At 45.4% G+C, this 27517-nt stretch overlaps 1 protein-coding gene across 2 annotated transcripts in view; it reads left to right on the top strand.

Moving 5' to 3' along the window:
* The window catches only part of ttc28 (tetratricopeptide repeat domain 28), an 84718-nt gene that overhangs the window by 39579 nt on the left and 17622 nt on the right, over window positions 1-27517 (top strand). For both annotated transcript variants that reach the window (XM_076029585.1, XM_076029586.1), the window contains 12 exons: window positions 7283-7430; window positions 10147-10419; window positions 10497-10627; window positions 16983-17204; window positions 18931-19119; window positions 19464-19560; window positions 24184-24380; window positions 24923-25076; window positions 25169-25340; window positions 25853-26021; window positions 26098-26258; window positions 26353-26841. In XM_076029585.1, the coding sequence (XP_075885700.1) occupies window positions 7283-7430; window positions 10147-10419; window positions 10497-10627; window positions 16983-17204; window positions 18931-19119; window positions 19464-19560; window positions 24184-24380; window positions 24923-25076; window positions 25169-25340; window positions 25853-26021; window positions 26098-26258; window positions 26353-26841 (2402 nt within the window). The remainder of the gene's footprint in view (window positions 1-7282; window positions 7431-10146; window positions 10420-10496; window positions 10628-16982; window positions 17205-18930; window positions 19120-19463; window positions 19561-24183; window positions 24381-24922; window positions 25077-25168; window positions 25341-25852; window positions 26022-26097; window positions 26259-26352; window positions 26842-27517) is intronic.

Consider the following 27517-nt stretch of genomic DNA (forward strand, 5'->3'; position numbering starts at 1 on the left):
AGAGTATTTTGAGATTATTGTCATGTTTGGGTAGATCAGTTAAACGTCTCATGTGTCTCCCAGCATTTTCAGATGTTTATTTTTCACCTCGGCAGTCCTTCATGATTGATAACCCTTTCTTGCTCATTGGCTTCCTCCTGGTTTGAATTTGGGAATCGAACCAAATAACAAGTGAACTCAGGGGTGCGCTGTGACAATCCTTGCTGGAGAAACAAATTGTGAAAAATAAAAAAACATGAATGTTTCATGAATGTGCAAATTTCCTTGGTATTTGACCAGTAAAGAGTCAACACACTGGGCCTTCAAAGCGAACTGTCGGATAAAATTGATTTCAGAAGAGTATGTCTTTAGTTAGATAAAGTCACAAAGAGTAGCTATTAATAGCTGTTGTGTTGTTATTACTGTTTACACTTTATAAAGGGTCCACTCGTAGCCCATGTGGGTGGTCATATTGGACTTTTATGCATCGATCTGTTGGGCGTTCTTGCGATCTTTCCCCCTGACATCACAGCTAGTGCAAGAAAGAAGTGAGATGAATTGGCTCATCAGTGAACAGGGGTTACTTGCAATGTGCTTTCTTGCCATTATTGAATTCTATGTACTGGTCCTTTGAAAATTAATTTCACCGTGTGTAAAACGACTGCTGCGACAAAGCACTCGTTTTGTCTTTGCGTTGCATCACGGTTCCACTTGTCTCTTCCCCACCGGAGTGATTTCGCTTAGTCTGATTAGTCTGCCAGGAGAACTTGTTTGAGTCGCTCGCCCCTGCGAGACGAGAGGGCTGCTAATTCCCCACCTGCGAGATCTCCTTGTTTCAATTCGCCGGGTTTGATCATACTTTCTCCACCGGTAACAAGGTGCGTTCACGTCTGCCGAACGGCGTCCTCACAATACAGATTGCTGCTTTTTAATGACTCCCCGGACGCTCTCAGGGTCTTAAATAATGATCCCACCCTTCGAGGTGTACGGCGCGAGGCTCACTACTCACGCAGCGTGTCGTTCTAGCGCCTGCTGCGGGATAAGTGGCGTATTGATTAAGCAAAATGAGGTCTGACAACGGCTGAGCTCAGACCCCCTTCCTTCGAGTTTCCCACCTGACTGTGATGGGAAGTTGGGGCTTTAATGGCTGTTGTTTAACCTAAACGTTGGGGTCACTGACTAATTTCTGCATTGAACCCCATTATAACAAGCTTCAAAGACTGAATATTAAGTGTGCAATATGCAGCCATCGTTACAAAAGTTGAATTCTTTAAAGTTGCGAGAAGATGTACATGATCGGACTGTTAAGGTTGGGGAAACCCCTGCTGGACATTACACCGATACGGTACCTCTTTGGTAAGGAACTGGACAAGACACTGGACACCACACGCATAGGATTAACATAATATCCTACATAGGAAAGAAATCCATTCTGCTTCATTGGAACCACCAAAGACCTCCATTATTTAATGTGTTTAAACAAATCATAAATGAAACTTTGAGACTGGAACAACGCACATGCACCCTAAACAGTAAAGGGGAAGTTTTCCAGAAGACATGGGAACCTTAGGACCTTTGACACAACTATATCATCATGAGACTCGACATGCTCACTCAAAAGGATGAACTGTGACCATGGACTGATTTGATTTAATTTGCTCTTTAGTCTGTGTTGTTTTTGTTGTTTGTATTGTTGTTTTTGTTGTTGTGTTTTGTTTGTTTTATTTGTTTGCCTGTCTCTTTCCCCCTCATTACTCTGTTTGTTCGACGTGTTTTTTGAGATGACGTTTGAAATGTGTTTTAAAAGACGTAAACTTTTCGAAACCAAAGCTTCATATAATAGTTGAATCACTTAGTTGCGTGTGCTAAACCATACAAGAGCAAACAAGGCATTACGGTTTATATTTTAGCCTCGTTAAAACAGCCTACTTTTAGTGTTCACACAGAAGCTTGCACAGTTGGAATTCTCCAATCAGACATTGGAAGTGGTTTTCGTTCAACACTAAAATGTTCCCATACTCGTCTCAGATATATTATTTTTGTGCACTCATAATGCATGCAGAGCGTTCGAGATCACAAAACTGGTGAGAATGGAGTTCAAAGCTGGACTGAGCAGGTCACCAAAAACTTTCGAACGGTAGCTACGTCTAAAATGCCAAATAGTCTTCGTCACACGCTGAATGGAGAGCGGAGCTTCCCCTCCTCGTGTTCGCAAAGACATCAATCTCCATCAGGCTCCGCTCCACGCCGTCCCCCGCACCCCCCCCCCCCCCTCGCACCCGACCGCCCTCTTCGTCTCCGTCTCTCCCTTTCCCTCTCTCTCTCCCCCTCCGCCGCCGCCGCCGCTCGCGTCGTCGCCATCTGCTCTCGATTAATGTGAGTTACGAGCAGTAATTGAAGCATCTGTTCGTCTCATCCGGCGCGCATCCTCCGCCTCGACACGCCAGCGAGCGAAACTCTTGAGCGCCGCACTTCGTTTTGTTTCTGGCCATTGTGACTCTCGCAAACACTCACTCGTCTTTTTTTTTTTTTTTTTTGCCACGTCGCATCTGCACGCACCACTCCAGTGAGACTGTATCGTCTCAATAACTGCGACTAGCCCGCGTCTCCCCGAGAATGGCTCTCCGCAGTCATCCGTCAGCAAGGAACATAACATAACACCTTCACAGTTTTGTTTACTAACACAAATCATGCTGTCTTTTTGTTTTGTTTGTTTTTTCATATTTTCACGAACGTGGCATTCTGCTGCACGTGAACATTGTTCGACCACACGTCATTCTTGGTGCCAACCGTATCCGCCATTTTGATGTTTCTCTCACTGTTACCTGACTTGCTTGTTTTTGGTCTTCCTCTCTGACATTGCCAACCATTCTTTCCAGAAAGGTCATATTTATTTTTCCATTGGAATGCTACCTACTGATGTGGTTGAAAACTCCATAAATTATAAATGACATCACTGTGGCAAGTCAGCACATCTTCACTGAGCGATACCAGTGCAGGGATTTGCACCTAGGAGACTGAAGTTTCCCCCTTTTTACAGAGCACAAACTCTTGGCCATGTCAGTGAAAAATCAAGGTTTGGTTTAAAATTGCACCTTTTCTCAAGGTGTAAGATAGGTAATAGCAAACATTCAGTGCTTAGTACTAACTAGGGATGCAAGTTATTGATTAATTTTTTCATTGTTAGTTGATCGACCTAATCGTTAATTAATGATTAATTGATATATATATATATGTATATATATATATATATATATATATATATATATATATATATATATATATATATATATATATATATATATATATATGTATATGTATGTATATATGTATATATATATATATATATATATATATATATATATATATATATATATATACATATACATATACATACATATATATATATATCTTTTTTAAAGTTGTGGTTCAAAAAGTTGTTCGACGTATATTATGACCATCACAGTATCTACGGTAAGTGGATTGCTCTCTCCTGCCACTACACTGTTATAATGATATTAACTACCCATGTAAAAAGTGTTCAATTAATTATGACAAATTTAACTTAATCGATTAAATTCTTAATCGTTAACATCCCTAGTACAGACGTATAAATAAAACTAAGATACAATGGCACATAACACTTATCAGTACATTAGAGGTTGCGGTGAAAATGTACTTTTACATTTACATGCATGGTTTATGTAAATGTTTATGTTGGGTGACGCCATTTGTTTTGATCAGGTTACCAAACAGAGGGAAGCAAAGCTCACCTTAGTAATCAAATCAGTAAACTGCTTCTTCGTTGGTGAAAAAGCTCCCACATTATGCCCATTTACAGACATCTACCAAAACTTTACACTATTAATCATTGCAAAAAAAAAAAACAGCATATAAAAATATTATATGAGTTTCTTGCTAAAACTGACGCTTCTCATTCGAAAATATGGAACCTGTGAAAGAAAGGAGAAGGCTTCAGATTTAAGAATCCGCTGCCTGGACTGACAGGTGATGTTTCCGCCCGGGGATGCACAGCTTTTAAAAGCAGCCCTCCAGGCTACCTGCCTCACTGTAAGCAGAGAACGCAGGCGTAATGATGCGGCAGTGTGTTTCGAAAAGCTTGACCATGTATTGATCACTTCACTCCAACTGACGCGCAGCGGACAGCTGACGCCAGAGAGCTCGTCTGAGCGCTCGCTAAGGGAATTGGTTGCGAAAACCAGACACGACCAGCGTGTGCCGATTCGAACCTGAGGAGGTTTTTTTTTTCCCTGCCTAGAGGGTCTGTTGAGAGAAGCATGAAGACAAAAACTGTGTCTGTCAATGCTGGAGGTGTTGCACTGCTGTTGTTGTTGTCGTTGTTGTTGTTGTTGTTGTTGTCAGTCGGGCCGTCTGGGCTGTGCACCCACTGCTGTGTGCTTAGCGGGCAGCGTAGCCACGCCTGAGCTAACGGACAGGATGTGTGTAAGCGGGGAAGCTGGAGGCAGCGCTGGAGGCAGACTCTCCCTGCTGTCACTACATGTCTGACTTTGGCTTCCTTACTTACACCCTCCATGGAGGTAGTCGACTCAGACACATGCACACGCATGCAGTGTTGGCAAGTAATCTATTACTAAGTAATCCACTACTGTAATTAAACTACTTTTTTAACGTAACAGAGTATTGTAATGGGATTACTCTGGCAAAACTGGTAATTATATCATGTTTACTTTATCAAGTAACAATCCATTCCGTTACCTTTCTGAAATATTTTGCAAGCTAAAAATATCTGCTTATCCGCAAAAAGTCTGAAATATAGAAAAACAACCAAAAACATCAATGTCGCAGATTGATGATGCCACCGTGCAAAACATGGCGGCGGCAAAAGAAAAAAAGAGCGATTTCGTTTGTAGCTGGAAATACAAACATTGTTCATCTCGTCGAAATCAAAGAATATTGTGGTTCGTTGCACAGTATGTGCAGGAAACCACATGATCTGAACTGTTACTTTACTAATTAGTCTGTTACTAATCACTAATTAGTAATTGATTACTTATGAAACAAAGTAGTTAAATAAGTAATTTGATTAAGTTTTAAAGGGGTAATCAGTAATCAGCAGTTGGTTTTATGGAGTAATCCCAACACGCCATAGTAAATCCTGCGCACTCAGGTGCACGCGACAATGCATTTTTCCAAAACGCTTCGACTCCTGCAGCAGCAGCCAAGCGGCCGTGAGGGAGGGGGATGTGCGGACTAAAGTGGAGGTGGGCAGACAGGTGGGCCGTCCATATGTCGCCCCGCCCCTCGTCCCCCTTACAGCCCTGCTGCCGTCCTTTCCAGGGTCAGAGGCCAGACTGCCGTCTCGCTCCCCCGCAGCATGGCACCTTGGCATAAAAACACCGCCGCCATGTATTATTTTTTTCTCTCCCCCACTGAAATATTTGCCCAGATTGCATTTCATCCGTGAAAATCTGAAGATAAATCACATCATTCACATTCACTTTCTGAACACATATGATTCAATCTTGTGCCGCGTCGATTGTCGTCCTGGTCGTCGTGCCTGTCTGCTTCTGATTGGCCGGCGTGTCCTCACGCTTAAGGTTCACATCATCCTGTTTGTCTCTGTTGCGGGTTGGAAATTGCCTGGCAACCCCCGCGTGCGCACACATGTAAACAATATTATTTGAAATAATGAAGACCGGAAAATAATTCTTGAGAAATGAGCTGTTCATTTCCAGGACAAGGACCCTTTTTTTTATTTATTTATTATTTTTTTTAAGATTTTGCTCCCGTGTGAAACTACAGACAGTTGCAGCTGTAGAGATGAGTGGTGGAAACAGATGGAGCAAGTCAAAGAAGTAAATGTAAATGGATGAAAGTAATTTTAGGGGTCATTTAGAAAAAAGAAAATAAGAACAGAGGATTGTATTATATTATATTATGACATTATTGCATTACTCATGGACTCATCATTGTGTCCATGTGAACGATTCTGTGTCATTGTAAGGCCCCCGAACGTAACTGCCAGCCATTTATCCCACTTTGAGCTACTTAGCGGCAGGGGCTAAAGGTTTTTCCGCGTGATTAGACGTGACCCCCTGGTCTCATATGATTCAATGAAGCCGCCTGAAAGTGACAGCGAGACAAAGGCAGGTCGGGTGTAAAGAGTGCATGGGAGTCGGGACAGGAGCTTGTTTCCTAATCGAATCCCTCCTCTCTGAGGTTTTCTCCCGCTGCGGTGGCAGACGATCACAACTGAATGAATGGGTGAAGGAAGTGCAGGCTGATAAATGAGTGAGAAGTAAAGAAAGCAGCCAAGACCATTAAGTTGATTCCTGGTCAGCAGTGTGTGTGTGTGTGTGTGTGTGTGTGTGTGTGTGTGTGTGTGCATGTGCATGCGTATTCCTAATCGACTTTACTTGTACAGCTTTAATATAAACATGAATATATACACTTGTTGGCTTTTTTATGAGATAACGTCTGACTTTTGACGTCTACGCCAACATCTTGGGGGGAAAAAGTCCGTAACATGGTTGTGTTTCTATCGCCATCTGTTGTCATTTGTGTGTCTTCTGCCCTCCTGTATCGTTCTCATTGTTTTATTGTGATATTTTGATATATACACCACCAGTCAAAAGTTTGGACACACTATCTAATGCGTTATTTTTTCTTTATCTTTCGTATTTTGGATATTGCAGATACTGAAGACACCGAAAATATGAGCAAGATATATGTGATTATGCAGCAACACAGAAGCACGTTAGATAACTCTAATCTGTGCTTTTTATGAAAGGGGGCTATTTTAAAGAATTTAGATATAAAACTAGTTATTTTACACTTATTGTTTCCTACATACCTCCACGTGTATTCATATGTAGTTTTGATGCCTTCACTGAGAAACTGCAATGTCAACAGTCATGAGAATGAAAGAAAAAGACATTCAATTCATAGGGCGGGTCCAAACTTTTGACTAGTAGTGTATATGTACAGCCTAATTAATGCATGGTTGCTGTTTTAAACATCCTGTTAACTCTGCTTTTACAACTCCTCAATGTTACTATTACTGAATATTATACTTTTCTTATATTGTAATATGTGCGCATTTAACGACGTTGATAATGTTATTTGTATCCATTGATGATAACGATGATAACTGCTTGTTTTTTGTTTTTTTTTAGTCTTTGTATAGCACTATGTGTTACATTGACTTGTATGAATGGTTCTAAACTTACATTGCAATGCATTTTGTTCAAATGTACGCAGCTTGAATGACAGAGGTGTTCCTCTTCCCTCCGTCCCTCCCTCCCTCCCTCTCTTAATCCAGGCCTACTTCCGTCAGGGGGTTGCCCTGCAGTACCTGGGTCGTCATGCCGACGCCCTGGCGGCGTTCGCCTCCGGCCTCGCCCAGGACCCCAAGAGTCTCCAGCTGCTGGTCGGGATGGTGGAGGCCGCCATGAAGTCTCCCCTCAGAGGTGAGCTCGAGCGATCAGACCAAGCGCCAGGCCGCTGCCACCTGCCTTTTGTTCTTTTACCAAATATCTGCCGCCACTCCAGTCGGTCGCGTTTCACACGGCGGGGAAATAAATTAAACAAGTCAAACAAGAGCAGCGTGATGAGATGAGAGTTCAGGGCTGCAGTTTCAACCGATGTCTAAAGATTTTATGAATCTGCCTGCCGGAATCCGTAAAGTCTGGAGTTCCAAATGACAGCTGTCGCTTTGTTTTTTTAAATATTTACTATTTGCCATGGGGAGGAAAAGTGAAATGATGGATTTAATCGGCACGCGTTTTCCTTGCTTTGTTTCTCCTCACATTTTTTTCATGCATGCCGTGCAATTCAGCTGCGCTAAATCTCATTTAAACACTTCCCTTAAGTTATCGCTGGTAGTCGAGGAGAATTAAAGCTTTCCTCTAGACAAGAATATTTTTTTTTGCCATGCAAAGCCGCTGACAGAGCAGTAATTCTTTTCATTTCCTGTCCTAAAATTCTGCTTCCAGCCTCGACGATTGTCACTGCTGTGCATTGAATTTTTGTTGTCGAATCCTCCTGTAGTCGAGCACTGGCGCTGTGATCAAGCTATCAATCAGCCCATCATACAGGCTTGCTTAATGCAACAACGTTCCAAAAAACCCCAAAACTGGGCCCTTTAAAATTTAATTCCACCCTCGTGCGCTTATAGTGAAAAATTTACAAGCTGAGTTTTTGTTTTTAATTTTAACACATCATTGATCTATTTTTCCCACTGTTCTCCCTGTTTGTGACAGCGTAAGAGGACGCAGACAGAGTGCATACATTCACAAGTGGCTCGCAGGCTGGACTTGGCAGACAAGGCTGTTTTTGCCCTTCAGCTGTATCAGATAGAGCCGCCTTGGCAGCAGCCCTGCTTGGCAAGCTAGCCAAAATTTCCGTGCGTGCACAGTGTGGGATTTTCTGCATCCACTCGTAACAGCGAGGGGGAAACATCTGATTGGGTATTCCTCGTGCGGCAGTCTGAGGCAAAGAGCGAGCGGAGTTAATGCAAAGTGACCGGACGGTGTTGTGTTTTGTGAAGCTAAGCATTTACAGCGGCAAACACGACGGCCGCAGTGCCAAGTTAAAGCTGCAAGTCGGCCAGAAAAACCCACAGTGTGTATTAAAAGTTCCGCAGAGCTGTGAGATTGTGTCTCCGGTTCTGCTCTGTTCGGTCAACAGCGAAGCGACGACCATCGGTATGAGCGTTACCTGGGAGTACGTCCATCTTACCAAACTCCAGTCGGAAACATTTTCAATCAAGCCACCGCTGCTAGGAGCAAAAAGAGGCGGCACAGAAAGCTTTGCTTTATTTTCGCTTTACACCCAACCAGCTTTTTCAAAAGATTGCATGATGTGCACCAAGAGGAAGCATTGCGGCCAACTTGCTCAACTGGTAGGAAAAAAGCTAAAAAATTGTATTATTTGCTTTGCACGTCATAACCTTTTCAAAGGTTATCTGAGGACAATTTATATGACATGGAATACTGGGTCTGTTGGTGTGTTTTAGAGGATGATATGCTGTTTGATTTGCAGCTCCTCATGAAAAAAAACAAACACTCAGTCTCAATCCATCCAGTCTCAAAGCACGTTTACCAGGCGCCACAGTTTTTTCTATTGACCATGTCATCAGGACTAAAGATGCATATGCAGCATGACCAGACGGAATCTGGCTAGCTGTCGTCGCAGCAGAATTTAAATTAAATTCAAATTGAATTAAATCGGAATCATTTTTTGTTTTTGCCCCAAGCCGCGCAGTTTTTCCACCTGCATTTCTGGTTGCTGTTTTTATGTAGCAGTGAGAAAGACGCCTGGCTGTTGATTTGAAGCCTCCCCCGGCAAATATAGTCTCAAATAAATTTTATTTGTCTCGCTTGTGGCAAATATAAATAGAGGCGGAAGCACAATGTCACACTTGGATATCCCGTGCACAAGAAACTCAAAAACTACAAAACACAAACTAACTAGTTTGCACAAGCCACACGCACGTATGTTTTTCCCTCTGTGACGTCACAAAGGGCTGATTTTCGGAACTACATATCTGAAGTGGAGCGAGTGATTCTGCTAAAAGCCCAAAGAGACGATCTCACGCAGCTCTCCCACGGGGCAAATGCGGTTCATTTGATGTTATTATTTTTGGATGATCCTCTCTACATCGACGAATCACGGGGGATTACAAAAAGATTGCATTGCCGGCTAAAGATGCAAGCAGCCTCTAGTGTAAAAATGCATATTTTGAATTGGCGCAAATGGGAACATTAAATCAGAGCCTCCGGTGACGTCACTTCACGTTACCTGTGTAATATTTGGAGACGTCAGGTGGTTTCATTTTAGATTGCAGCGCTCACCCTCTCACCCTCCCTCTCCCGAGCCTGCCAGTGAACTACGGTGGCCTGCGCACACAAACCTGGATAGCTCGTGCACCTTCCTCTTCGTTGGTTTATCTGAGGACGTGAGCGTCCACTCTAAATATTAAACACGCAGTCCGGCGGTGCAAGATGGCAGCTAACTGGCAGCTAGACCCTTGCTCTATGTATATTCTTATATATAGAATTAAGAAGTGGTCTATCGGTAGGAAAACCAAATTACTTTTATTGTACTTATGGGCAGTATATTAAGCTTTTTGGACCTTTAAATAAATTCATCAATACTACCCCTTCTTTTCTCTCGCATTCTCAGACACACTTGAGCCCACCTACCAGAAGCTGCAGAAGATGAAGTTGGACAAAAGCCCCTTCGTGGTGGTCTCCGTCATCGGCCAGGAGCTGCTGACCCACGGCTTCCACGGCGCGTCCGTGGTGGTGCTGGAGGCGGGGCTGAAGATAGGCACGTGCTCCCTGAAGCTGCGCGGCTCGGTCTTCTCGGCCCTGAGCTCGGCCTACTGGTCCCTGGGGAGCACGGAGAAGAGCGTCGCCTACATGCTGCAGGACCTGGAGGTGACCAAGACCTTAGGTACGGAGCGGCGGGTCGGTCCGAGTGCGCAGCGGCAGGAGATCAGAGTGGTCACTGCCAACGCTTCGTCCCCACAGGTGACCAGTCGGGGGAGTGTCGAGCTCACGGGAACCTCGGCTCCGCCCTCTTCTCCAAAGGCAGCTACAGGGAAGCTCTGGCCAATCACAGGAATCAGCTGGTGCTGGCCATGAAGCTCAAGGACAGAGAGGTGTGTCTTCATTTGAGGTTTGGTTTTAAGAGCAGGAATATGATTGCGCGATCCCGCCATGATCGGTAATGTCCCGAATTTAGGGTTACTGAGTGTGAAGATAACTTGGACCATTTAATGCAACATTTACTGAAAGTAATGTCTCACAATACAGGTGTGCCTGTCAAGAGAATTGAGACAATTCCATACATGCTTTTTCTTGCTCCACTTTTCAGCCCGTGCGTTAAACCAGGCAATCCTGCCAACCCACCCTTTGTGATGTCACAGAGGGCAGTGATTCCCCTGGCAGGTTTTACGACACCACCCTCAATCCAGGTGTTGGTTCCGCCTTGGTTTTGCCCCCTGAGACGGGTTGTCCAATGACCGAAAGGTTGGCGGTTCGACCTTCCCGCGCCATCCCAGTCTGTCTTTGTGTCCTTGGGCAAGACACTTAACCCTAAAATCGCTCCCAATGGGGCTGACAGAGCCTTGCATTGCTGCAGCCACCCATTGGTGTATGAGTGAGTGCGTGAATGGGTGAATGAGAGGCCATTGTAAAGCGTGTTGGGGTACCGTGAAGCGCTGTACAAGTGCAGTCCATTTACCATGTAGTCTAATGAAGTCCCAGGTGAAAAATGAAGGTGTGACAGTGGGTATATTATGGAGGAATGAAAAAAAGGGTCTCTGTGGTCAAAGTGAGGAGTGCAGATCAGAGCAAAGAAAGATTTCAAAGCGTTCGAAAATTTGCTTGCGTGTGTCGTTGTGCAGTGCCAACATCTTGCAGCTTGCAGAGTATCTGTACGAGGTAATCGAAGACCCGCAACAGCACAGTATATAATACGTAATGCAAACATTACAGCGGTTCATCCCACACTGTGTTGGATGGAAAAAGAAGAAAAACTGCGGGTTTCTCCCCCCCCCCTCTGCCTGAACTGCTCTCTTCCTCTCTGCTCTCCGGTGTTTACTCAGCAGCGCCTCGAGCCAGAGCTAAACTCTCCGGCTTTTTCCCAACCACTCGAGACAGTTGTGAAAAGCGCAGTTAATTAGATCACAGCAACAGATTAGACTTGAGCAGAGCTGTCGGCTTGTCTCACGCCGTGTTTGCCTTTTGCGCGGCTGCTCCCCCACGCGCGCCGCCAGCCTGCATGCGCGCAGTTTTGTTTTTTTGGTCCGTTTTGCCGATGATGAATTGGAAAGGCGCGTTGCGTCACCGCTGATCTAATTACCACTTTTTTTATCTAATCTGGTGTTTACAGTGCCTGTAGTTTTTCACTCGCTGCTCCATGTGAATGGAATGTGTTTATGTAATTGTAGTAAGTGGAGTTTGCGGTGATATTTGCCACGTTGGCGAATGGTGTTGTGTGACATGATGTTCTCGCCCAGGCAAGCGTCTGATTGCTAAACCAATATAGTAAGGTCATCCTCTAATACTTGTGCTTTGGAACTTTGAAGTGTTGCACCTGAATAATTTCACAGTGTGGCACAATGTGTGGCTGGTGGGGATAAAACACTTCCTTCATGAAGCGTCGAACAATTACGAAAAGTGTGAAGGTCGAATGAAACTGGAGGCAGTCGAACAGGGGGTGCTCTGGAAGTAAATGACAAACTAACAGTGGCTAGACTAGGTGATCAGACCAGGTTTAGAATACAGGTGTAGATGCGCAGAAGGCAATCAGGTGGACCAGTGGCAGGTGAGCCAAGGGAGCAGGTGCAGCTGATCATGTTGATGATCCCTCCCAGGCCAGCTGCCAGACAGGTGCTGTGTCTCAATTCAGGGTCTGCATCCTTGAAGTACGCATTTTGAAAGGAAGTTGCGTCATAGCACTGCGCAAAGGCTTGTCCCAATTCCCAAGGGTACTTGGGAAGTGCGGAAATACGCACTCTGCTGCTGTAAAGCATCGTAGGATCCTGGGAAGTCAGCTGAAATTAGCGGCATGTACTGGCAAAGACACGACATATAAATTTAAATATTGAAGTTTCACATAAAGTATCCAGTTTTTAACGTAGGATTTTACTTATTTGATCATCCAACGGCATCGTTAGATGGCTAACCAATGGTTAGCTTGATACTATAAAAACGTCACTTCCGGGGTTGGCCAGCCGGAGGGAACGGCGGTGACGAAACAAGGAAATACGCTGAAGGCTAGACCGTCCCGAGTGGTTACCGGGGAGGCGGGGTTTGGTCCGTCATTCTAGGCTGGGAACTCTAAGAACGCTTCCTTCAGACGGAGGACACACAGTCTGAAGGGTGCAGACCCTGAATTGAGACACAGCAATTTTCACAGCAAGATTCCCAAAAATCAGAAGGACGCTCGAAATGCGCCCTCGAAATGCGCCCTACTTTTAGCCGATTTGGAGGATGCACCGCTACTGTCCTTCGCGTCCTTCTGTATCTCAGGATGCTTTGCGTGCTGCTGTTAAGCATTCTGGGATCCTGGGAAGTCAGCTGAAATGGCAGCATCTACTGGCAAAGACGCAACGTATAAATTGAAGTATCCAAATTTCACATAAAATATTTTGTTTTTACCTTTGGGTTTTTACTTATTTGAACATCCAACGTCATGGTTGGATGGCGAACCAATGACTAGCTTGATGCTATAAAAACGTCACTTCTCGGGTTGGCCAACAGTAGGGAACAGCGGTTCTCTTGCAGGTGTGTAAAAGGTCCAGTGTGTTAAATTTATAAGGAAGCCCAGTACTTAAGGAAGCCCGCCTGAGTGCATTTCGTATTTAGGACACCGTCAGTTGGGCTTCCTTAAAAAATGGCAGCACATGATGGCAACTAACTCGAGATACAGATCCTTGCTCTTTGTATATTCTTTTATAAACGAGAGTTCTAAGTTTCGGAAAACCAAATTAATTTTTAATGCAAGTATACACTTTTCATTAATGTACTTATGGCCAATATGTTGAACTTTTACCAATATAAAAATCATGAATCAAGCCAGGACCTTTAAGGGTTGCACTGGCTAATGGTTCAGTTCAACTATTGGCAAATAGTTGTGTTTTCATACACTAATATAAAACATTGTGGTAAAACGTCACTCGTTAGAAGGCGCCGGCGGCCATATTGTTATAAAGTCTCTGCAGTGGCTTAAACCGCGGAACATTTCTGTTTCCATCCACTTGTAACCATGTCTTTAATTACCACACAAATAAGGAGGCTGTCGTTAGAATGCACATAAAGCCTTTCGACTGAAGTTCCTGCAGACGTGAATGATCCACTGCCTCATTGGTCTCACACACAGACACACACACAGTCAATCTATAGAGATTCCACCTCGGCTCGGAGAGCCTTAACAACTGCATGTGAGGCGAGCGCAGGGCAGGTCTGAGGAGTCTTGTGATGAAGAGGCTGTCGAGGTGTCCGCTCATACTTTCATCCACGCCTCATTATGTTTGACACTTTATTATAAAGCGGAGCGCGCAGCCGGTGGACTTCTGCCTGGAAACCTGTTAACCTTGATGCTCGCAGGATCGAATGCAGACAGAAGAGCTTCTGAGAGAGTATGTGTGTGTGTGTGTGTGTGTGTGTGCGCGCGTGCGTGTGTGTGTGTGTGTGTGTTTGGAGTCCGATGTCTGGGTTGTTGACAGACGTTATTGAGCCTCGACACCGCAGGTGCACGGTGCGAGCGGCTGAAACATGGTCATCACGTAAAATCCATACCAGCCGGCCGTGTGTTTGATTGGCGCAGCAGAGTGTTGGTGGAGAAAACAAGGGCGTGACTCAATGCTTTAAACTATAATGAGTGCATTTGAATGTCTAAGTAAGTAAGTACGAGGATGCCGTGATTGAAACACAGATTTCAAAAAAGCGCCACAAATAAAGGAGATTGACACAGATTTGATTGGACTACGCACCAGGAAGTAATATTTGCTGAAGTGATAAAGAAAAGACACATCTTAAACATCCATGTCAGTATTTTCCTATCAACCCTAATGAATCAGAAGTTGCAGGACCAGACTGCAGGCTGGAGCAGTTACTTAACACTGTGAACCATAAAGCTTGAAGTTTGCAATGATTCTCACTAACCAGCTAATGATTCTTACCAGACTGTCTATCGAGACTTCTTTACCAACGGCTACGCAAAGAAATGAGTGCATTTTTTTTTCCGTAATGCGCCTATTGTGATGTCACAAAGGGAAATTATAGCTCACTGATAATTCCCAACACAGCAGAAAGCTAAAACTGATTTTTTTTTTTTCCTCGGGAGGCTGAAATCACAGGGCTAGCTGCTAGCGGCTAGCTTTTGAATTTTAGAGAGTTTCTGGATATTTAATCATGCGATGATGAGGATGATGAGGAGGAGGAGGAGGAGGAGGAGGAGGATGATGATGATGATGAGGAGGAGGAGGAGGAGGAGGAGGAGGAGGAGGAGGAGGATGATGAGGAGGAGGGGGATGAGGGGGAGGAGGAGGAGGAGGAGGAGGAGGAGGATGAGGAGGAGGGGGATGAGGAGGAGGAGGATGATGAGGAGGAGGAGGAGGAGGAGGATGATGAGGAGGAGGGGGATGAGGGGGATGAGGAGGAGGAGGAGGAGGATGAGGAGGAGGGGGATGAGGAGGAGGAGGATGATGACGATGATGAGGATGATTTTGTGGCAAAATGCTTTGTGGGGATTTCTTGTAAGTACAAGAAACAGGTGTCTCAGATGCAAGATAAATTTCAGGAGGAATTCTGACAATAAAGGTAATCAATCAATCGATCAATCAGTGATGCTGATGATGATCATGACGACGATGAGACTTTTGAAAATAAAATACATAAGATGGTTAGATATGATATGTCCGCGTTCTCCCCTGTTTCCCATCTGGCTTCTCTCACCCCCTGACTTTTGGTCACTCAGCATCCAGACCAACATGAACCTCAGTGTATGGACTAAAGCAGTGTTTTGTTTTGTTTTTGCACCGGCCTGCGCTGATGGTTAAAAGCTGATATTTTCTGCCTGTTTGAGAAATCACTTTTCTTTCCCCTCAAAGTCCCCTGATCCTCTCCCTCTCGTCCTCTCTCTTTCACAGACGACGCTGCCCCACTTTCTCCCCCTTTTGTGCGCCGCTCTGGTTTTGTTTTCAGTTATTACACTTTCAGTTCCGTCGTTTCTTCCCTTCACCCTGGTGAAAACCAGCCTTTCAGCCGCTCCGAATGATGCCAGCAGCCTACCTGCTGTGCTCTGTGAAAAGTAAATATGTAATGATAGGCTGCAGATAATGATTCTTTTTTTTTTTGATATTCTGTCTCCGTGAAGCGATAGGAGACGCCCGTCTCTCTTACAAAGACCGGCATCAAAAAGCGACACACGGTTTCGATCAGCCTGTCGTCCCAGACGCGGCGTGATTGGATTTTTTTGTGTGTGTGTGTGTGTTTGCGTGTTGGGGAAACATTATGTCCTGAAGGGAAATCAAAGAGTCGTCTGGCCTTTTGACTGTGCCTCCTCGCCGTTTATTAAATCTACCTTTCCTGCCTGGGAGGCGTCTCAGCTGCATTTTGCGTTTACACTCATCACGCTGCTGAGGATCCGCCGTCGCTGTTTTCCGGGAGCTAGAAAAGCAAAGCATGTCGAGGTCAATGAGAGGAAATAAATTCTCCTTATGCTCCAGGTTGTGCTTTCACTTGATCAGTTTCGATACTCGTCACAGACATTTGCGGGGAGTCGTTGAAAGTGACGTATTATCCTCCCCAGCTCCCATAAAGGAGAAAACATTCCCAACTGTATACATTCAAATCTTGGCCGTTAATCGTATTTATCACTAAAATGCTGTGCTTTTACTCTTTGCTGCAGGGTTTGCATGGACAGCTGCTGCCTCACAACTTCATCAAAAACATAAAGCAGGAAAAACTATAACAGAGGAGACAAATAAGCATTTCTTTTTCTTTATAATATGCAGACTTGTCGTGCTGTCGCTTTGTTTTTTCCGATTCATGTAAAGCAGACTGCCTTGCACCTGCCAGTCACCGTTTCCCACTGGGACTGCTCAGAATCCACATCCAGCAAACCTCACTGACTCACTACGCAAATGGGTGGGAAGCTTTCAGATTGCTAAATCAAAACCGTCTCGTCTCTCGCTCGATCTAATCGGAGGAGCAGCGCGTGAGAACCGACACCGTCTATGTGGTTGTGTTTACCGTGTGGGTTGTGGGTTCAAGGGTCGGCCTTTAATGTCCGCATGTGTCCAAAGAACTGCTGATTTTTTTGTTTGAAATGGAGGGACCTTCTGCTCTGGATCACCTGGAAATAGTTGTGACTTATTCCTCTCTGGTGGTCCTCACTGCTTTCTTATTTTACATATTTTCACGTTTGATAATGATATTTGTGTCAAAAAGAAAAACATAACCCAGGATCCTCCTGCTCCTCCTGTTTGACTCCTGTGATTGCAGGCCGCGTCAGACGCCCTCAGCAGCCTGGGCCACGTCTACATGGCCATTGGCGACTACCCCAACTCCCTGGCCAGCCACAAGCAGTGCGTGCTGCTGGCGCGGCAAACCCAGTGCCAGCTCGCCGAGGCCCGCCAGCTGGGCAACATGGGCGCCGTCTACACGGCGCTGGGGGACTTCGCCAACGCCGTCCAGTGTCACGAGCAACACTTGAGCATCTCGAAGGTACCGTGACTTTTTTTGTATTTTGTCTTCCTCTGCTCACTAGCGCCCCCTACATAGACCAAAACACAAAAATGGCCATAGTGCCCTCTAGGAAGGTCGTGACGACGTGGGACAAAGATCCACGCGTTCGTTCAATCCATACCTAATTCCCATAAATGCTGACCTTTTACCCCAAACAAGCAAACAAGTTAAAGCTATTTTAACTTGTTTGAAAAAAATCTCAAAACACAAGGCTCAGCAATCATGAGTGCAATTAGCTTGAAATCAGAGTATGACACAGACAAGACCTTCATGACAAAATGTTGATAAGGAATTTTTTGAGATCCCAACCGTTTTCATTTTACTCTCCTTTAAAGTCGCAGTCCACTCAAAATAGAACCCCATTTTGACACATTTCACATACTCCAAAACTCCCCAAAATTTTGCACTCAGGTCAGACCTGCTCACAAATTTAATCTATCACAAAACTGTACAAATCTGCTTAATAGCGCCCCCTGCACAACTTAAATTGCCTTTGCGCCCCCTAGGACAATCGTAGATACATGGGACAAAGACCCACATGTATCTAGGACAATCGTAGATACATGGGACAAAGACCCACATGTTCATTCAATCAAGACCTAATTTTCGTAAATGCTGACCTTTGACCCCCGACAAACCGGAAGTGAGCTATTGTCACTTGTTTGAAAAATTTTGCATAGTAAGGCCCCCAACCCATAAGTTCCATGGACTTTTTTTTGACATAGACAGGCATCAGTGTCAGCGACATCAAGGGAAGGGGTCAGCAGGGGTCAAAAGGGGTCCGCAGGCTTCTGAAGGAGTCCATAGGCGTTGGGAGGGGAAGTCAGACGTCCGGAGGGGTCGGCAGGTGTCAGGAGGTGTTGGCAGGGGATGGCAGGAGTCAGCAGAGGTCAGCAGAGGTCGGCAGGTGTGGGCAGGATTCTGAAGGGGTTCCGGAGGGGTCAGCAGCTGTCAGGGGGCATTGGCAGGTGTCGGTTGGTGTCGGCAGGTGTCGGCGGCAACCCTGTCCCATTGCTGCTTGCAGCATTGATTATTTCTTCATTAATATTTTTTTGTGAAAATTAATTTCCAAGACCTTCAAAAGCATCAGTCATCACATTAACAGTCAACATGGCCCGATTGTGTGTCAAAAGCTCTTCAAATGAATCACAGATGTCCAATGATCCCCACAAAAGCTGTTTTCACCTGTATTGATGATCCTCACAAATCAAGGCTTGAGAAGAATAAACGGTGTGTTCATTTGTTTGTGGATGGTAATGAAGAACATGTTTTACATTTTTAGGAGCTCTTGTGATTTCTGACACGCTGGTCGCTAAAATATTGGATTCAACTTGGTGCAGCTCAAACCCTGCATTGACAAAAACACACAGCTGGATAACAATAATAAAAACACTCCTTAGCTGTAAAATCTTTTTTTTTTTTTTTTTTTTTTACACATTTGCAGCCGAGCCAGCCAGAGCAGCCAACATCATCTTGCTCTCTGTTGCTCCTCACTGCTCACAACCTGCTAATTGACCATCTGCTGAGAGCCGCATTTGCACCCAAAAATAAAGGCTCCCCAATTAAAATCCTCCGACCGTGGCCAGTGCGCAGAGTCATTAGTCTCACCGTTTACATGTCTTTAGCTCGTCGTGTTCCAGCTCGGCTCCTATTTCATCCCACCACGCATTGATTCAATGAAGCGTGAATGAACTGCCTTCCGCAGGATTTAGGAAACCCGCGCGAGGAGGCCCGGGCCTACAGCAACCTGGGCAGCGCCTACCACTCCCAGCGGGACTTCGACAAGGCTGTGTCGTACCACACGCGCGTGCTGGAGCTGGCGCAGGAGCAGGGCGACAGAGCCATCGAGATGAGGGCGTACGCCGGCCTGGGCCATGCTGCCCGATGCATGCAGGTGGGATTCAATGGTCAGAAAGCAAAATAGAATGGAATAGAATAGAATAGAATAGAATACCTCTATTTATCCCGCATTGGAGAAATTTGCATAATTTCCACAGCATATATATTACCAGGAGAAGAAGAAAAAAAAAATAATTAAAAAGAAATTGATTGAAATAGAATATTTATGGAGTAGGAAAGGAAAAATAGCACGAGCGCTCCTTCTTGCACTGAGGGTGCAACAATCTTCAGCTGCAGGAGCTGCTCAAAACTCAGATAATGCTGATAATTCCATCAATGTCACTGACGCCAGCTGCTGTTAACTATGTGTGTCGGTGTGTGTGTGTGTGTGTGTTCCAGGACTTGGACAGGGCCCGTCAGTACCACCAGCACCAGCTGGAAATTGGCCAGGAGCTGCAGGACAGAGCGGCTCAGGGCCGGGCCTCGTCCAACCTGGGTAGGTTCATCCGAAATGAGCATTTTCAACTATCGTCAGCAATTATCATTCATTCATTCATCTTCTATACCCGCTTATTCCAATTCAGGGTCACGGGGGTCTGCTGGAGCCTATCCCAGCTGTCTTAGGGCGCAGGCAATTATCATATTACGGAATTATCAGCTGCTACAAAACGCATCTGTTACAATTTCAATGAATTAATTACAATTCATTTCGTGTTTTATTGCGCTTCAGCAGCTGTTGCAACCCAATAGTGCAAACACGTGACACGACGCGACAACTCTGGTGCCCTTTAATTGAGTTTAGTACTAGAGTACTCAAGTACTAGAAGCCCCAAAGTTTAGCGCGTCACGCAGCCACGCTGTCGCTCCGCAGCCTCGGTGACGACAGACGGGGAGGTGGGAGGTGGAAGAGAGTGCGGAAGACAAGAAAAACTGGAGAACCAGCCGAGGGTCCGTTGAAGAAGAAAAGAGGGATGAGATTCCGAGTCGGCTGTAAATAAAAACACGCGGTTCATATTCAGTTCAGCCCGTGATCCTCGCTGACAGTTCGCCGTTTGTTAAACTTGCGGCGCGGCGGCTGTTATCGATGCAGAACACGCACACACACACACACACACACACACACACACACACAAACGAACGGAACACCTCTTATAGCTTTGTGTGCGTGTTGTTTCAACTGGCAGCGGAGGTGGGAAGTAACAAAGTACAAATGCTTTGATGCAGTAAATAAGGCACTCCAGGCACTACAATTGATTATTTCTTTTTCTGACAACCCGTACAAAAATATCTGTACTTTCTATTTCTTACATTGGAAAAACGCGTTTGTTACTTTTGTGTTCAAAGGCGTTTAAAAGATACAGATTGTGTTTAAAGTCATTTGTCGTCGTTGCTTGAAGTGGAACCATTTGAACTCTGCTGTTGGCTCGTGAAATATGAATGTGGATCATATTTCAGAGGATTATTTTTGAGTACCTGTGCTCTGGGATCACTCTGGTCAATTGATTCCAGATTATTCTGTCAAATCATTGTTTCAAAAATATGATTTTTACTTTTTACTTAAGTACAATTCCAGAGCCTGTATTTTCTTACTTTTACTCGAGTAAAGGAGTTGAATCAGTACTAAAACTTTCTTTACACAAGTGAGTGTACTTTTACTTTTAAAATGTAAATACTTTTGCCACCTGTGAGGCAAAGACTGCAGGCAAAATACCGTAAATTGACCCGATTGGTCGGCCAGTCGATGAATCGGGTCCCTCTTCCCTTTTACAGCCTCATCAGGCTTCTTTAGACTTGTCACATGACCCCGGGCCTCCAGTGAGGTGCTCATCTTTTATTAAGCGGGTTTTGTTTTTCTGCGGCCGCAGTGTTATGTGAGAGCCGGCGAACCCGACTCCACGCCACCGAGTGAACAATTCATCCGTTGTGTGTGTGTGTGTGTGTGATGTCTGTGGAGAACGCGCAGCGCCCTCCTTCCCGTCTTCTCTCCTTTGTCGCCGCCACCGCGCCGCTCCAAACCCGGCCGAGTCCTCCGTCCTGTGATCGCTGCTGCTGTTCGCCGCCCGGAACAATCAGACAGCGGCGGCGGCGTAGCAGCAGCAGCAGCAGCAGCAGCAGCAGCAGCGGCGGCGGCAGCAGCTGACGCCACTGACGCTTTGAAGCGCCACTAATAGACTGTCGCAGAAGTTGCTGACATTCTTTTGACAGTCTGCGGCTCAGATCAATGATCCACATCATCATTTATGAATGATACTTTTTCTCTCCCGCTGACTTGGCTCTTTTCTCTCTCTCTCTCTCTCTCTCCTTTACGATCCCTCTCTATCCTACCGCTACACCCCCCCACCACCTCCCTTCCATCTCAGCAGTTGACTCCTCTGTTTTATTGAGTTCTATCTTGATATTTTATTCCTTTTTCTGCATTTTCTCACCCCTCTTTCTTTTTTGAATTTCTTCTCTCTTTGCCTTTTTTTTGTTTTTTGTCATTGCCTCTTAATGTCCTTCAGAGAGACTTTTCGAACGATGTTTATGCAAGAAAGCGACATCAGTCACAGCCAAACATCTTTGTTAATTATCCAGAGCGACACACTGTATGTAGGATGGAGACAGCAGGAGGTGTCGACGTAAAGGCAAATCACGGTTTTTGCTAGTTAGCGTGTTTCAGTTTGGTCATCGGTATTTGATCATCACTTTAAACTGAAACATCATTTTTAAATCAGGGGGCTTTCTGGCACTTACAAAAAACTATAATGTTTTAATTTATGTTATATTAATATGCTGCCAGATCATTTATAATTTATCGACTTCATACTTTTAACAGTGTTTTTCAGAAATTTGCAACAAATTCTTATAAGGCATTCTTACCTCAATATCGAGACATTGGATCACACGCAGCAAACACTAATCCCAGTGATTGTTAGAAACTGGGACTTTTAGATTTATTTATCAGGCATTGGAGAGAAGGATTTGCATAGACGCATTGTTTAATCATATTCAAGTATTTCTAGATCAGCTGGGGACCAATACGTTGCGCAACACAGCTGCCATAATAGTTAATAGGAGTTAATAAAGTTGTAACGAGGAGACAGTAGTTGCAATTCATCAGGAGTAACCCCCATCAGAGTCATTTGAAGGTTCCATATTATTATTTAGAGATTCCACATTATTCCCATTGTCAGATCGTTCAAACATCAACTCAGGCTCATTGGCAGCGGCCTCACGTGACTGAATATCACAAATACAGCCACAGCTCACCAAGTCTCCATGACGTCGGCGTGCTTATTGCTGATGCAAGACGCATAACGTAGTCTTGAACGGGAGTTTTGACTTTTTAATATTTTGCCCTTGTTGTTTTAATTAAATGTCACCATATTTCCCCCGTGCTGCTGCCACCCTCAATAAATTCTCCCGCGCACGTTAACTAAATCATCATTCATTACTTTGCTGAAGTTTAATAGTGATTAGAGTGAGTCTGCGCGGGTCACGCCGGTGTCCTGAGGAAAGTCTGATGAAATATTGAATTCCTTGCAGGCGCCGCAGCTGTAAAAAGGTTTGCGTAATGACTGTCCGTAAGAAGCTCCATCCCGGCTCGTAATGTTGAAATAATTACATTTCGCTTACCCGGTGTTTTTCCTACCGAGTTGAACATTGTGATGCACACACTCACAGTCTCACATCTCAGAATGGAATGACTCATGCACGGCTGAATTACTTTGCATAAAAAATCATTCAGCTTCTATGGGAGTCTTTTTAATTTTTAATTTATTTAATTTAAAGGTTGCGCTACAAGACTGGCATTGTTTGGTGCTCTCCTAAATGTCAACGAATCCAGCAACAGTCTAAAAACACACACAAATTGATTGAGATATGGATTTGATGCCTGAATGCTGTCAATAGTCGCTCTCAACAAATTTTCAGTTTTTTTGAGGAGCAAAATTTGAGCTTCATTAGAAGGTTACATATGATGCAAAATTGGTTTTACCCCTGTTTGGACAAGTCCGTTATATCTCCTTCTGATTGACAATGAAAGCTAAAACATGACGCTCTGGAAATCAGCCCTTTGTGACGTCAGAAAGGGCACTGGTGACTCGACGAAATCCCTGCCATTTCCCTTGTTTATGCCCTGTTCAGACACGCGGAAGGTGCAAAAATACAGTTATAGCGGGAAGCTAAAGCATTTTTCATGATGACTGTAAACACAAGACCGATCTTCTTGAGATATGCGGCGGTTTTATTTGGATCATCAATCACGCACGGCGTCTCCACTAGAGGCTCAAGAAACTTTTATTAAAAACACGGAGGCTGCTCGGAGTGAAGTTTTCCTCCGACTTTTCCCTGGGTGAGCAAAGAGAAACCCGAGTCCCCACAGTGAAGAAGTTTGAAGACCCACAGCGGCAGATTTGATTTGCCGTGTTGAATTCTCCTACTGTGGCTTTTTAATTATTTACTCCTCCGCGCTCTGCATATATCTATTTCGAGGATTGGAATCCACCCGTGCGCACGTGTTCACGTTTGCGTTGTCGGACCTCTCGGTGAATCGTTTGGGGAATTGATCCGTGTTTGCATGCGGCGCAAACTGCAATCCTGTTTAGATCCGCTCAGAAATCAGATGAATTAATCAGCAGTCTGAAAGCAGGAACTGAAGCTCTGTTTTCCCCCAGTGGCCATTCAAGGTACTGCGGCAAAAACAAATCCCAAAAAGCATTTTTCCCATAGACCACAATACAAAAATAAACATAGCAAATCTTTGTATTGTAGATTTTTCAGTTATGGTCTTTTAGTCGTTTATCCCCAGCGTGTCGTCACAATGTCGTACCTGCTGCTGTGTCTCAGCTCGTTCTGATTGGCTGCGTCGTGTCGTGTCTGTAAGTGACGTTCTCCAGGATTGTTCTGATTGGCCAAATAGATCACGTGAGTTACAGAGGCATGATGGGAAGTGACACTACTGCGCATGCTCTATTGGCCCATTAATGCGGAAGTCAAAAACGTTTTTGGCATATGCACTGGGTGAGCAACTCCATTAAAATGAATGGGCCGCCATCTTGGACATCTGGGGGCGTGACCTGAACGCATCCAGCCATCAATGACGCTGCTTCTCATGAGGAATATGTCTTGCCTCTTTCAGGCATCATCCACCAGATGAAGGGAGAGTACGAGGCAGCCCTGAAGCTCCACAAAGCTCACCTCTCCTTCGCCCAGGAGCTGAGTGACTACGCTGCGCAGGGGCGGGCCTTCGGCAACATGGGCAACGCCTACCACGCCATGGGCGTGTACGACCAAGCCGTGCGCTTCCACAGGCAGGAGCTGCAGATCTCGCTGGAGGTGAGCTCCCCTGCGCTCCTCTCCGACAACTTGCAGACAGCAGCTGGGGCTTTAAAGGTCCAGAGTGTAACGTTTGGCTTGATTTTTATATTGGTAAAAACTTAATGTACTGCCCATAAATACATAAACATAAACAAAAGTGTATAATCGCAGTACAATAAAAGTAACTTGGGTTTCCTTCCCTTAGAATGGTTCTTGTGGAGTCTTATGGAGTCTTGTTACCACTTAGCTGATGTTAGCTGCTATCTTAGAATACATACAAACAAACAATAAATAGTATAAAGTAAAAAAAAACTAATGAATAAGATAATTAGAGTGACTGCTCGTGTCTTCAAATAAACCAACGAAGAAGACAATAGACGAGGTATCCAGTTTTGGGTGCGCAGGCCACCATAGTTCACGGGCAGGCTCAGGACAGGGGTGGGGGGAGAGAGTGAAAGATGCTGCAATCTAAAATGTAACAACTTGATGTCGCTGTTTCTTCTTCAAAATCACCAAATATTGCACACTTGACCTTTAAAAACCGTCTTCCTGCCTTTCAGGTGAATGACCGGCCATCCCAGGCCTCCACTCACGGCAACCTGGCCGTGGCCTACCAGGCCCTGGGAGCGCACGATCGAGCCTTGCAGCACTACCTCCATCACCTGGCCATCGCCCGAGAGCTCCAAGACACACCAAGCGAAGCGAGAGCACTGGGTACGTCGGCAGGGAGGGCTGTCGGGGATCAAAGAGGCGCTCCATTGATTAACCGACCCGCTGGTGTCCGCGTCCGATGCTTATTTTTGCAGCAAACCTGGGCAACTTCCACAGTTGGAGAGGAGAATATGCTCAGGCTTTACCCTACTACCAGCAGTACCTGGGTCTGTCCCCTGGCCTGCAGGATATGGAGGGAGAGGGAAAAGTCTGCCACAACTTGGGCTACGCCCACTACTGCCTGGGACAGTACCGAGACGCTGTCAGGTCAGGGCGCCATAGCAAAGGATGAAAGAAATGACTGACTCATTTCTGCATGGAACTCCATTCAATGTGGATCGATGGCTTTGACAGTTGTTGCCTTGAATGTGATTTTAGAGAACAAATGTCAAATGTATAATATGTTGTCATCGTTACAGAAGTTGCTTTAATTACTAGAAAAAAATGTGAACATTTCTTAAACATAGCATTGTATTATACGGTTATTACACTTATATAATTATGACTATTATGTCATTACACAGTTGTGTGTGCTAAACAATACAAGAGAAAACAAAGCATCATGGCTTTTAGTGTGTTCTCATCATGACTGATTTTCATGCACTCTTAATGATCATCAATCATGAAACTGCTTATGATGGAGTCTAATGTAGAAATTAGTTGGTCACCTCAAAATTTTACATATGTGTACATTATATAGAAATCATCAATTTTTATTAAATTGCTCATATATCCTGAAGCTAAAACAAATTTTTTGCATCCTCTGATTCCTTCCCCAGGTATTATGAACAGGACCTGGCCTTGGCTAAGGACCTTCAAGACAAATTGGCTCAGGCAAAAGCCTACTGTAACCTTGGCCTGGCCCACAAGGCGCTCGGGGAGTACGGCAAAGCAGAGGAGTGCCAGAGATACCTGCTCTCCCTGGCCCAGGCCTTGGATAACACACAGGTCGTGGACCTACCGCGGAGCTCGCTCAGCGCCTTTTGCAAGAGTCCGTCATTCTGAGAGAGTTGTCTGTCTGCAGGCTGTTTTCAGGGCTTTCGGGAACCTGGGAGACGTGTGCGTGTGCCGAGGAGATCTGGCCGGAGGGGTGAGGTTCTACCAGCAGCAGCTGACCCTGGCCCAGAAGGTGGGCGATCAGAAGATGGAGGCCGACGCCTACTCGGCTCTGGGATCAGCCCACAGGTGCTGAAAGTGAAGAGATTCCCAGTCGTGCGAATCCTCCGGCACTTCCTGCCTGCTCTGCTTTGACACCTCCGCCTCCCCTTCGACCCTGCAGGCTCCTCCGCCAGCTGGACACCGCCTTGTCCTTCCACAGCCAGGAGCTGACCGTGCGGAAGGATCTGGGCGACCAGCAGGGGGAGTGCCGCGCCCTGGGCCACCTGGCGGCGGTGCACATGGCCATGGGGGACTACGGCACGGCTTTCCAGTGCTACGAGGCCCAGCTGACTCTGGCCCTGGGGCTCAGGGACGCCCGGCTGGAGGCCCAGGTCCACGGGAACATGGGCATCACCAAGATGAACATGGGCGTGTTCGAGGAGGCCATCGGCTACTTCGAGCAGCAGCTGGCCATGCTGCAGCAGCTGAGCGGGACCGAGAGCATGCTGGACCGGGGCAGGGCCTACGGCAACATCGCCGACTGTTACGACGCCCTGGGAGACTTCGAGGAGGCCATTCAGTACTATGAGAAGTACCTGACCACTGCCCAGAGCCTCAATCACGTCCAGGACCAGGAGAAAGCCTACAGAGGACTCGGCAATGCACACAGGTAGGTGCAATGGCCCTTCGGCAGGGGTTTTTATGTTGGTTTATTAGTTATATGTATTTTGTGTTTTACGTAAGCAAGCGACATTGATACTAGTTCAATAGACGCCATGACAGTATCAACATTTTCCATTGCTCAGGATGCATCAAATTCAAAACAAGTTCTCACCCTGCGCAAGATGTGCGTCCTGTTTTCTCGTGAAATCAAAAAAGCATTTAATTGCATTTCGTATCTTTTTATCTAAAAAATTTTTTTGGGGGATTTACCTTTGTGCATCTACAAATTCCATGCGTTTTTAATTTCCTTTTTGCACCGCCCCGTTATGGAAGTGGGAAAGCGAACAGATATGAAGGAAAAGTTAAAGGGCAGGAAATGACAATTACAGCGAGCGCGGTGGCTTTGGTGGTTACACGATGTGAACAACTCGCCGGAGGGCCTTTTCCATGAACTGCTGTTTTCTTTCTCTCGCGTCTCTTTTTGTTTTCCGCCGTATTGTTATTTTTCCTGGACGTACATATATTTATGTTCTCATTAACCCGGTCGTTGCTTCGGCGGCGCGCGACAGCGTCGGTGCGGGAAGCCTCAAATTGGCTTTTCACGCCTCCAGCGCGCACATATTTAATTAGAGACATATTCATGTGCTGTATGTAATGGTGTGAGTTCAATTCCAGTAATAATG

This window comes from Nelusetta ayraudi, unplaced genomic scaffold, assembly GCF_046127955.1.
Source record: "Nelusetta ayraudi isolate G7.1 ecotype Tasmania unplaced genomic scaffold, CSIRO-AGI_Nayr_v1 ptg000026l, whole genome shotgun sequence".
NCBI lineage: Eukaryota > Metazoa > Chordata > Actinopteri > Tetraodontiformes > Monacanthidae > Nelusetta > Nelusetta ayraudi.